General features: G+C 38.8%; 1 protein-coding gene across 1 annotated transcript in view; it reads left to right on the top strand.

Moving 5' to 3' along the window:
- The window catches only part of GMDS (GDP-mannose 4,6-dehydratase), a 425,497-nt gene that overhangs the window by 334,958 nt on the left and 77,152 nt on the right, over nucleotides 1-13,387 (top strand). The window contains exon 8 of the mRNA XM_062570043.1: nucleotides 8,704-8,822. Within this exon, the coding sequence (XP_062426027.1) occupies nucleotides 8,704-8,822 (119 nt within the window). The remainder of the gene's footprint in view (nucleotides 1-8,703; nucleotides 8,823-13,387) is intronic.

Genomic DNA, 13,387 nt, shown 5'->3' with positions numbered 1-13,387 from the left:
TTTCTGATAGGCACTGTGCAAATCCCTGCAGACCTACAAACCTCAAGTGGAGAGGCTAGCAAACTGAAGAGAGCACTCCCAAAGGGCAGGAAAGGAAATGGGGATTTGGAGGGTTAAAGTCATTGCCCAAATCACCCTACAGAGCAACAGAATTTTTGATTCTGTTGAGATCGATACTATTTTGATCCATGGCTCATGCTGTTTCTCTGACCCCAAACAAATGTTACAATGCACTTAACTGGAAGTGTCTGAGCAATCCAGGGAAGAAATGGAAGACACACTAGTGTCAGAAACATAAGGCAGGATCTTTTTATAGTCAAATGTTGCACTGTAAACATTTTGTGATCGATATCTATATTGTGATTGTTATTTTGGGGCTGATCATTTTTTTAGAGTAAACATGCCAGTACTTGCCTTGAAATCCTAGTCTGTTTTCTTGTGGTTACATCATGGCCCCAACCAGTCTTTCTTGGCATTAATCCCTAAGACTTCTCTACCCTCACCACAACGTGGGTACAACCCTTTACTTTAGTGGTGAGTAATCCTGTTAAATAGGAGCCTGTTTCTTTGTGAAGAGGTATTTTTTCTTTCATTCATATAAAAATAGCAGGGAAAATTAATTCTGGAAGGGAAAAAAGGAAGAGAGAACTGAGTTAGATGTCTTTTAGGACTGTCTGCTAGATGGAGCCTGGGAAACAGGTATTTGTTCTATATTTTTGCCTATGTAATACAAAGCTGAGTGATTAAAACTAGCAAATATTTTCTGTAATTCAAATTCCTCTGATTTTTCTCTATTTAGCTTTTAATTTCTTTCCTTCTTTGTTAAACAGAATTTAAAGTGCCCTTTTTTTAGCAATTGTGACAGTATCCTCCAAGATTAAAATGAAAGAAACAGAGCATATAAGCATCCTTTCTGTATCTTTTCATTTAAATTACTTCATGTCACACATGTCACTTTCAATTTTACCATTTGAAGAATAAACAAACCATTGTAGTCCTAAAAATCTGTTCAAAATATTTTGGCAGGAAAAAAAAGACTAAATCAATTTTCATTGTTAGGGAGGTTTCCCAACAAGCATCTTTCTTTTTGCCTCCAGCAACAGCTAAAGATAAGTTAAAAAACTGTATGCAAATGCTTCCATATATTGAAAGAACAATATTTTGATACTCAAGTGATACAAGCAAAAACAACAACAACAAAAAAAGTATATACACCTGAAGTGTGGGTGAAAAACATCATATTGCATTAACAGTGAAGGTTATTTAGAGCTTGATCTTTAAAGTTTATCTGGATTATAATGCTTGTGGTTTTTATTAATAAACTTGCCTACTAACATTTCATGAGTTCTCGTCGAGAACTGTAAAACAATTGGGCTTACAAGAGAAAAGTTACACAGTATTTCCTAGTATTTCCTACTGATGTGAGACGGCTTTTGTTTCAGAAGACATTGATACTGTTTTCTTTCAAGATGCTCCACAGAGATTATCAGATATTTTATTATCTTAGTAACTTTATAATTGTTGGATTATTATCTTCAAATATATCAGCTGTAACCTTTTAACTTAAAAACAAATTATGGAACTGAATATAATTCAACTCAGAGAAGTTCACATCTACAACCAAACTGTACGATTTGACTAAATCACCTTGCATACTTCAGATTGCTTCTGTGGCAATTTATCAACTGTAACTTTGAAAATCTATGAGAAAGTTTATCAGGTGAATTGTGATATATTATACTAGGAGACTGTTAGTATATGTCAGTAAGAGCGATTTTTGTTGTTGCTGTTTATTTTCTCTCTTGGGATTCTTCATGTAAATTTCTCTTCATTTTTCTCAAATAATGTGTTTTTCCTCTCAGAGGAAAATATTTCCATCTTGAACCTGTTCTAATTTTTTACCTTTTCTATTAGTGATGTAACTTTTTTTGCTTTGCAAACATCACTGTTCTGAAAGGAAGCAGCTGCAATGTCATGAGCACTCAGTGTCTCCTGTTAGTGAGTAGAAAGGACAACACGAAAGGAAAGCTTTGTAAAGAGACCTTCAGCTGTTAAGGAAGAAGCATATCAAAATGCGTTTAAACTGGTGAAATCTGATAGATACTTAAATGATATTCAGGAAGGCTTTTTCATGAAAGGAGGTTTTCTGAGCTGCACTGTGATCCTGCCCTGACACCATGATTTTGGTGATCTGAGAAAACAGGACAGTTACTGTCTGCGGGGGGAGAGGGAGGCATGTGTCCTGCCCTTCATGGACATAACTTCTCTTGCCATAGATTTTTGGAGAGTGTTGAGCTGATGAAAAGCACCCCAGCCGTGCCGCAGTGATAGGCATTGGCCTCAGTTATGAACTTGTGTCTTCCAAATACAAACTGTAACAGTGCTTGCTTATTGGGTGTGTTTTGTTTCCTTTTTGAGTAACTAAACAAAAAGAGTTTCGTATGAGGAAAAAGGACACAGGAATACAGTGATTATGCATTCTCCCGTATTCTTGCTGTCACTGTCTCCTTGGGAGTATCACAGGGCCTGGCAGCACATCCCTGTGGTTTTCTCTGGCAAGAATCTCCCTGCTGCATCTGCCTTGCCTTATAACATTGTCAGAAACAAGTACTAATGCAATAGTCATTACTTAGCCTGAATTCCCATTGTGGTAAGGAGCATGGGATCAGGCCCAATGGTTTCATGTTGGCATCCAGGCAGAATCAGCTTATGCTTCGCTCTGATCACAAGACTTATTCTGCTGCTACTTGGGCTTCGTTAGTATTTTTCAGCCTTATGTGCTCTGTCCATATTGTGCACAGAACATGAGTAAGGAGGTTTGTTTTTTCCTTTGTCATGTTACATGTATATATTACTGTCTCTGTATATAATCTGCTTATAGAACACACTCATGCCTACTGGGTACACCCAGTACACACCTATGCTTTTAACAGTTGCAGAAGGCAATCAGATGTGGGTGACTCAGCCAGCGTAGCACCTCTTCTTCCTTCTCTGCTCTTCTAGAAGTAAACAAGTAGATAAACTAGAAGTCAGTTTGGGTTCAGAGCTCTCAGCCAGTGTCCCCAGTCTCATTTCTCTCAATTGTGGTCATTTCTGTAGCAGCTTCAGAAACCACAGCCAGGCAGCTGTGTTGTGTCAGGAGGGGCCAAGCGATGGCATCTGGAACTACTTCACATCCAGGCAGGCAGGAAGTGTCTAGGCATGACATCTCCCCACATCGCACAGTGCGGAAGATGCAGAGCGTCTTCCTTCCACGCCAGTGCCATTGAGCTGGGACAATGCAGAGAGGGAGATGATACAATAGCCCTGTCTTTGTGGCACAAAGCGAATAGTGCCTCATGATGCATCAGGAGCAGCAGTCTCGCCAGGCCTTTGTACTCACCACGTGGAGAGAAAGCTCTCCTTGCTGCCACATCTGTGTAAAGGCTCATCATGCTTTGGCCCAAACTGCTCAATTCTCCTTCTCAATGATGATCCCAGCAGGTTAGCTAGGTTTGGGATCACTATAGAGCACCATGTCCAACTCACTGAATTCTTCTGCCCACTTCTAGACAATAGGGTATGGAATACTATAAAAACACAATTTCTATAAATGGTGATAGTGTACTCTTGAGTCTCTCTGAGTGGTAATGTTTTCTGACTTACTCAGAAATTGGTCCCTAATTGTTGACAGCCTTGAGGTAACCCATGCCCTCCACAAGTGATAAGTAAGTAGAGCTAGACATTCACCAGTCTCTGCTTCTTTGTCTTTGAAACAAGGACAATGCACCCTGCATAGGGCTACAACTATCTGTTCCGTCTCCTAAAGTAAACATTGCTGATTTGATTTAATTTTTTTGTATGTAGCAAATACAAAAAGTCAGAAGTTCTTTGCCTAATACTTAGAAATGTGTATAAAAGATTTTTTGACATTATAGAAGTTGGACTAAAAGTGCTCTATAGCTGTGGAGGGCAACAAGAATATTTTCCATTTATCATGTTGTGTGTCTGTGTTCAGCCATCTCTCTTTAGGGTCTGGCATCAGATAAGACATAAGACAAGATTTTGCTGATTCTTTTGAAAAATCAGCTTTTATTTCTAGAACAGAAATCATAGGTCATACTTTAAAGTCTCTGAAAGTTGGATTTATTTCTCCTTTTTCTCTTAAATAGACAGATACCTGATTAAAGGCCCATTTTAACAATATACAGTGCTGATGTGGGCAGTGAAAGGAAAGAATCAAATAAATAGAGTTAAACATAATCTCGACTAACATGTCTTTGTTATCCATGGATGACAGCCCAGTTAATAAATGTTTTCTCACTGGGATGCTGGACTGGAAATTAATGGTGAAACGCAGCTACAACATACTCCAGATGCTCAAGACAAGCAATATCACAACCATAATAGAAGTGGCATGTACAGAATGAGTCTGTATGGAGGTTATGTTAATCCAGTTTGGGTTTTCCTCTTCACTAGCGCAGGTGTGAACAACTGTGTAAGCTAAGACTTTGGGACAGGGAGAAGACTTGTTCATGTTTTGAATATAATGCTGGAAATTGGTTCTTACTACTGGCAGGGGTTTGTACATAGAAAAGGGAAGAGGGAAAGATGAAAGAGAAAAGATTTTGGCAGAAGCTGTAGTTCAGGCATGCAGAATAGATATCCTAGTCCACATAATCATAAAAGTGTGTCTGTTTGCTAGAGTTGCTACATATCTCTCTATGGTTAGGTTTCTGTCTTTAAATGTAAATGACATAGTATTGCCTTTAGACTTTGTGAGTCACTAGACCAGAGCCAAAAAGAGTTCAAATATGAAAAACATGTTTCGTTACATTTGCCATTAAAGGAACAGTCTTGTTTTAAGAGAGCCGAAGTCTGTTTCCATAATAGATTTTCCTCCTTTTCAGCATTTGCCCACACTTTGTTAACTGAATCAAGGTAAGAATTAAGGAAAGGATGACAGAAATGAGCAGAAGTTCTTGACTTGCTGTCAGCCCATCCAGAAGTTCAAAGAAATGTGAGATTTAAGAATATAAGAAGGTTTGATTTTCCTTTCCTGCACCACAAAAATTCCTAAAATATATGACCTTGTGATGGTTAAAAGATAGCCGAGAGCCAAAGCTGGGCAGTGTTTTTATCACAGTTCAGCCATGTCATGGGTCATGTGGTTCAGCATGTGAACAGGAAGGTGAGAATAGGTGAACTTTTGCCTCAGTTGTGCAGTCCATCAGAGAATAAATGGACCAAATCACTCCGCAGCTGTATAAGGAGGTGAACGGCTGAATACCTCTCACACAGAGGCCTTTGTGTTCTGGACATGATCTAGCATTATGATGGGACGCACTAGGCTGCGGCTTTGTAGCAATTACTAACCCATTATCACGCTAGAACATGAGATCATTTATCTTCTAATTCAGAGTGTCACCTGTTCTTCATTTACCAGTCAATAACCATTAATTACTTTCAGTGGAAATTTAAACAAAGCTTTTCCCCTCTGTTAAAACCAGTAAGCCATTCAGTAACGACAAATAAACCTGGAGCTGTATCTCCCCCTTTCCTCTCACTCTCAGCCTGGAGTCTGGTACAATATGAACTCTTAAAGGAAATGCCTAGAAATTGATAGGTCAAGGGCCTTTAGTAGTCTGATGGGGGGCAGAAAAAGGCGCATTCCTGGCACTTACTGTGGGGAAAGCCTGTAGCTGCTACTACAGCACAGATTGCTGATTGGGTACACAGGCTCTACCTGTGGAAATGAATATTGGAATGCAGAGTTTGTGCAAAATTTATCTGTCCTCTGGCTTGCACCTAATTTTTTAACAGATTATTCATGCAGATCCATTCAAAGTAACAGCATTGGCTTGCATTCCTCAAAGTGAAACAGAACTGTCAATTACTTGGTTTGTAATTATTAGCATGTCCATTTTTTTGTACCTGATTTGACTGGGATAATTGTAAATGCCAACAATTGTGGATGCCAGAAAAAATAAAAGAACAAACAGTGAGAGATTCTCAAGTAATCATTAATCTAAACATTCTTTCCTGGTAGGAGCTGAGGCAAAAATTGCTTTTAGTGACTGTATCTGTGTTTTTTGATTGCTAGGTTGACCCTGCAGAAATATATTACAAATTAAGCAGTACTTCTAGGAAGGTGATTGCTTGCTCTTTGAAATGGTAGAAAAGAGGTGGTAAATCCAAAGAATAAAAGCTGATGGGATGGATTGTCAAGAATTGTTTTTTTGCTGCTAGTATTTTGTAGCTACCTCCTTCATTGCAGTGCATATTTTAGAGTAACAGGCAAGGAAGATCCAAATTTTATATCAATACACAAAATTAATTTAAAAATTTTTGAAGTGCTCACTGATTTGCTTAATGTCTCAGCATAAGAGCCTATGCTAAAATTGTGTCCAATTAATTACACTATTGAGGTGTTTAAAAATAGAAGGATGCCAAAAAGCATCATAAGTCTGATCCTGCTTTTACTCAGACATACTAATGCTACTTTACAAAAATGTGAAGTAGATGATAGCAGGTCTTTATGATAATGTAGCATATTAGGTCAACCTATGTGGCTTTTTTAAAATTATTTTTACCAATAAAAGAGATTTGGCTGTTACATCTCTGTCAAGCTTGCTGTATACGTTTCAAACAAAAAGTGCCACATTCATTACACACAGAAAACACTGAAGTCAGGAAGAGAATTGCTGTAAATTTTGACTGTGACTGACCAACGGCCCAACCCTGAAAATCCTTATTCACGCAAATAGTGCCTCCTCGTAGAAACCAGCTTGTTGTTTTCACATGGGCTATTTAATGTCAGCTGAAGGTCTGTGCAATCTATGACTAGGCTAGGAGAAGCACACCTATCAATTACTTATTTTGAAAATGCCTTTTACCTTTCTGTGAAGTTGCTGCTACTGTGAATCGTACAAGTTCGTCCAGTCATGAAGAAGCAGGAATTGGTGATTTAGCGTGACCTCTCAAATCAGCAGGGAAACCCCAGTGTTCCAAGAAAACTAATATGAAGGAGAGAAGTTAAGACGTCTCCTTCCCACAAGAGGAGTTTCATCAGGCAGTTGGGTATTTCTGCGTCATTGGCTAGGATGCTCAACCCAGGGAAGGAAAAATAAAGTTGCTGCCATTGTCCTGCCCAGCAGGTCATATCCCTAAAGCACAATTAATGTCAAGGACTTACACAGCAGTTGCCCAAAACTCAGCCTTCCATGCACGTTCACGATGCAAACAGGTTCAAAAGGAACATGTTAATAAAATCTTGTCAAAACTTTGGAAGACGCATGAAATAATAACTAGGAAGAAAAATGACTTACAAATAGAACCGTTTAAGTGGAATGTATCTCCTTGCTATGCTGGACACTGATTTATTAAGAAGAGGGGGGGAGAAAAAATTGAACATTTCAGGTGGTATTTACCAAGAGAAACTGAGCTGTCCCAAAGCTTTTATTAATCTGATTTGCAGAGTATCCGCTACTATCAAGGGACCTACTAAAGTTGTTTTCTTTAAAGCTGATGTGAAGAGGTCAATGCAAATAGCATTGTGGATTACACTGGGAGAAGGTGGCAGTTCTTTTTAGCATATGGAGAGAAAGTTGAATTATTTTGTTTTCCTTTTCTGATTATTTATTAAATGAGGATCATGCCATACAGGTATTGCCCTCTTCCTTTCCAAAGGAAATGAAGTGTTTACATCATTTTGATTGATCTAAAGCCATAATTATTTTGTTCACTTACAGTTCCTAGGCAGTAGAGCAGTCTAGTGGCTAGTGCAGTGGTTTGCACACCAGAAGACTGGAATTCTTTGTTACTGAAAGGTACCTGTTGCGGTACCTCAGACACGTTCTTTGCCTCTTTTCCCATCTGCTTTCCTGCTTATTGAGCCAGCAAGCCCTCTGGGATGGTGCTCATCCATCATTCTCTGTTTGTGGGAGGGGACTATGGAAGGCATTGCTTTGGGAAGTAAACAGGCTCCCCTGAAATGCAAAAATGCTGATAATCTCCTCAAGAACCAGCTGTGATTTTTGTCACCATGCAGATAGCTTTCTGAAGGAGAAATGCTAATGGTTATCTCACTTTTTTACCAGTGTTTCTCTGTTCCTGTGTCAAAAGGAAAAGGTTTATATTTCTGCTACTGTGTCAAAGGAAAAAGTTCCTACGAGAGGGCTTTGCTGTGTGATATTCAGCACACACTCAACAGGAAAAACAGATGAATTTGGTCAAATATACTGTTGACTGTTCTTACTTACTTATTTTATTACTTATTCTGAATTAATATCTCTATTTAGCCAAAATAAACAGAACAGAAGTAAGCATCAAAAGAACTCGTATCTTCACATGGTGTCAAAGTGTCTGAAATTTTTCTGTGACAGTCAAGAGCACTTTGGATAGAAAGATTGCAATATTTTGTTCTCCTCCCCATATCTTTGTCAGTGTTCAAAAGTAAGTATATTAAAGTCCCTCCTACAGAAACCGCTGCTGTGAAACAAATTGGAAGTCAAGCATAGCATTGCTTTCCATAATAAGAAATAATTGAACGCTTTTCAGAGTTGCACTAAACTGGTTACTAGTCATCATATTAGGAAAGTGCTGATTTCCCTAGCTTGATGTGTTTGTAGTTATCTCCAAATCAAAAATATAGTAATATAATATCATATACCAAAGAGGCCACTTACATATGCAATGAATCTGGCTTTGTTTGTCTTTCCACAGGCTATGTGGCTGATGTTGCAAACGGATGAGCCAGAAGACTTTGTCATAGCCACTGGGGAGGTCCATAGTGTCCGTGAATTCGTGGAGAAGTCATTTAGGCACATCGGGAAAACCATTGTGTAAGTATGAACATAAGATAGTAGCCACAGGTCAAACATTTACAACCTGCTGCGACTGCTGTGTTACAGAGCATTGTTTTTCTACATTCTACATTTCTACTTTTTTCCCCTTGCTTTCTAATTTTGTAACATGAGGCCTTCTGGGCGTATATGACTGCCACAGAGGGTAAGTCCACTGTTCTTCTCTCCATTATATGAAAAAAAAAGTAAGAGAATAGATGTTAATTTTTGCTTCCAAGACTTTATTCTCTGCTCTCCCATTCACTCCCTGTCTTGGGGAACAGATGCCCATTCGAAGATACTAGTACTAAGCTGCTGTTCATCAGCCTGCTGCAAAAGGTGTTTTGTGCCCTGATCTCCATCTTACTGATCCCCAAATCCAGGATATCCCCTCAGTTCCACTCCCACCCTTTGCTATCCAAAGAGATGACACCTGCCAACCCTTTTCTTTTCCACGTGACAGCCCATCAACCACACCACAAGGATTATGTTGCAGTTCACTCTACATTCCTATTAGCTCCTGTCCTACCAAGCCATAAAAATGTTGAGCAGTGGGTGCAGAATGTTTACAATGCATATTCCACATAGTTTGATTGAAAATACAAAATTCCTTCTCAAGGCCATATAATAAAACCAGGATGGCTTGGTGAGCGCTTTCCGTAATTTATATTTTTATTGTTTATTATTTTTTCAATTTCCCTCCTTCTGTATCTTCTCTGGGCCCCATGCATCAACATACCAATCTCAGCTGGAAAAGGGAGAGGAAAGCCACAGGCTCTTCCATGACGCTAGCGCCAGGGCTGTTCTTCAGGCCATCAAAGTCACTTGTGCAGCTGGTGAACTTTTGACAGGGCCAATAAGTTTTACTTGGGAACAAAAACTTGACAAATTCAATAAATATGCAGAAGTGCACAGATATATACAATATTATTTGAACAGCCAGTGGGTGGCTGGAGAGGTAATAACATTTTCTCCTCAATGAGTTTTTAGTCTGGTTTCAATTTTTGGCATCAACTTTCAAAAAAAAAGTCTGATAAAGGGAGGGAGAGACTATATAAAGAGAATTTCTAACCCAAAAGCTCAGAATATGTTTCTGTCCATATTTTTAGCATCTCTTGACACTGCGATGCCCCTGTTTGATCACATGTTGCTCAATATGCTTAAACAGCAGTGAGGTTTGACAGGGTAAAGGGGAAGGGAATAGTGGGAGCGCCATCTATGCTCTTTCTTTTTTTCCCCCTTTTTCTGTACTTTTGCTTCTTGTCTTTACAAGCTACTTCTCCCTAATAACCATTGATATGAACTGAATAATGATTCTGTTACAATGATGGTGAAACAGAATTATATGTTGTAGATGTGCTTGTTCCATACAAATAAGATTTCTTCTGATGCTGAGAACTCTTTTTTCCTTTGCCCAGTCCAGTGTTGCTCTGCGAAAGGAAAAATGTCTATTTGGTAAACAATTTTTTTTTTAAATTGGTTACTTAAAATTAGAAGTTGAAATGTATAGATCAATATCTACACAATTTGCAGATGTTCTCATTATTCATGGTTTCATTTGATGTCAGTAAATTTATCCACTAGTTTAAAATTAAGCTCCTTACTTTATTATTAGCCTAAGAAGTCCCCATTTCCCAAGACTGGTAAACATGTATTTTCCAGAAAGCAAAATGAACCCTCTAGAAAGCCAAAAGGAAAGAAGAATTATTCAAAAGCAAGTGAAAGTACTTTTATGAATAGCTTCTGTTATATACAAGGTAGTAAAGACTTATTTTAGATTTGGTTGGTCCTAATAGACAGGATTTTGTGTCCCATTTGTTTTGATATTTCTACTCACATGTGACAGAATGGTTTCATATAATAGACTTCATATCATTCAAGTTGGTGATTATTGTGTTCTGTGTTTAGATTAACTCACTTCATTGCAAGTTATACTCTTGGTGAAATTTTAACAGTGTTATTTCAACTGATGATATAGAGCAGCTATTTTATGTGCACAAAGGCATGTTTATTTTTTTAATTGATCAATAAGCATAATTTTCAAAAATGATATAATAGTCTATATCACATCCACTGCCATGGATACTTAGGAGCGTAAGTATCTAAATCACTTTTTGTAAAAGCATTTGGTTTACTAATCTCCTTGGTTCTTTTGAAATCTATCTTTGCTTTATGTGATAGCCAGTTATGGGTGATACATAAATATCTGGACATATGGGTACTGAGGTGACATTTTAGGTGCCGGTAATAATTTTGCTGCTGACTGTTTTGAGAGGAATGCAATTCTGATCATTTTAGGAATAATCTATCTAAATTCCTTCCCTCTGCTCCCTGGGTGGAATTAGCATGAAAACTGATCCTCTCCTCATCCTGGAGCCATCACTCATCTTCCAAACTGCATGAGATTTTGAACTTGAACTTTTTCAAGGATCAGGAGAGTTGTGTTCAGAGTCTCCATAATTTTTCTAGGCGTCAGCCTGGCCTGTGCTTTTCCAGAACACACGTGCGTGCACACACGCATGCACACATACACGCACACACACTCTCTCTCTCTCTCTCTCCTCTTATTGTCATCTTTAGCTGGTTGGCGGGTAACCTCTCACATTCTTTGAAACTCCCCCAGGCTTTCTACTCCCACCTCTTTCAGTTTGAATTTATCTTCTTCAGGGAGTAGCCTGGCAGCAAAATCCTCCCCTTCGATGTTGCAGGACCCCACTGGTGAGTCCCATTGATCTGCTGCTTGAAAATTTATGAGGCACCTAAGCATCACTGCACCGGAATGGATCACTAAATGGGATCCTGCAATGAAGGCTGTTTTTTTTTTTTCCTTTCTCCCTGAAAGCTTAGGTGCTTTTTTTTCCTCAAGTATTAGGAAATTTCACAGTCCCAAAAGCTTTTCTGGGAAATCTCCAGGTGCCCTTTCCACTGCTCTAAGTGCCAGCACAGCTTCCTCGTACTGCTCTGCAGCGCACTTTTCAAAATCAGTGGCAGGGCAGAGGAGATGGCCCGAAGGGAACGCAGCGGCAATTGCAAGGGCTTGGAGCACCCCGGAGAACACAGGGCAAGCGTGCACTGGTGTTTCGCCATGCCCGGTTTGTGCTTTGGCAGGGAAAATTGCAAAGGGGACAAAGTCTCAACCATCACGTCTTGGTATTGCGGCAGAGAGCAGGCAGAAAAGTGATCCTGACTGCCTCGCAACAGACCAGAAGCATGATTTTTAACAGTTTTTTGTCTTCCTAACATATCTCATTAACTGCACAGCTTAACTTAAAAGGTCTTTCCAAAAAAATAACATATTAATCTGTTATAGCCAGACATTACCACACATTGAGAGTATATTTTCTAGCCAAAATATGAACAACAAACTTTAACATGCTTTTGTAAATAATGACATGTACAGCTGCAATAAGTCTGATACATTCTGTCTCTGAAATTGATGGTAAAGTGTACGCAGAGGTTTATCTATATTATTTTTTTATCATTTAACTCTTTTTTTACAAGGGAGAAATTTGAAATTTAATTTATATAATCATTCTGAATCATTCAAATTCAGTCCTTTGTACTAACAGGAAAGCCTCTGAGCTACAAATATTTTCCCCCTGTAAGTATTACACTTTTTTTCTTTTACTTTCCCTTCTACTTACTACTAATTAAGTAATATTTAGGGGAAACACTTCCCGCCTATAATTTGAACTACAGCAGGGTAAACGAAACAGGCAAATGCTTGTCTTGACTAATTTTCTGTCATTAATCTTATTAAATTAGAACAGGATTGCAAAGATAGCCTGAAACCACTATAGCACTCAGAGTTCTTTGCAGACTGCTGCAAAGACTGCTGTCTGCAGATTGGGAAAAAAAACGGGGAAAAAAATGTTCCAGCAGTGGAAAGATTTATTGTATTTTTTATTAATACAAAAATACATGCACATTTGTTACAGAAATATTCATTGCTTCTAGGATCAGAATTAATTCAAGAGAAGTGAATATTTTACTCTGTAGTCATTTGGCTCTGCAGTGCAAATTTTACCGTAACTAACATGCCACTTGATCTAAAACCGATCACCCTAAAAAGGAGAAGTTTGCAGATGAACTGCAAGGTCTAATGAGATGAACTACTGGCAGAACTGGAGCAGTTGCCTCTGCAGTGAAGGTTGAACTGAGATTGAGCTGAGAGAGAAGGGGGGTTTATTATTTTGCTTTGTGTTTTCCTTCTATTTTATAATAAAAGGTTGGGATACAGAAACACATGGGAGATGTGAAGGATTGCTGTAAACACATAGCCAATGAGACATTGGTGATGGTGGCGTGGAGCCATCCAAAGTCTTCACCAGCAGCCACTGGTTTTAAGTCTCGCTTCTGCCCACAAGAAATTGCAGGGACTGTGTGGTGCTTAACAGCGTGGGAAAATCACAGGCTTGCAGATCAGGAGGAAGGGAACAGAACTTCATGCATAAATCAGGGACATTTTAAAGCGTGATAGTTAGAAAGAACCTGGCTGCATCAGAGGAGAAGCTTCCTTACAACAAGCAGCGGTGCTTACTTAGGACAGTACCACTTTTATTCTT

The sequence above is a fragment of the Rhea pennata genome, chromosome 2, assembly GCF_028389875.1.
Source record: "Rhea pennata isolate bPtePen1 chromosome 2, bPtePen1.pri, whole genome shotgun sequence".
In the NCBI taxonomy this organism is placed as follows: Eukaryota; Metazoa; Chordata; class Aves; order Rheiformes; family Rheidae; genus Rhea; species Rhea pennata.
Note: the sequence above shows the minus strand (reverse complement) of the source record. Positions and strands in the feature narration are given on the sequence as shown.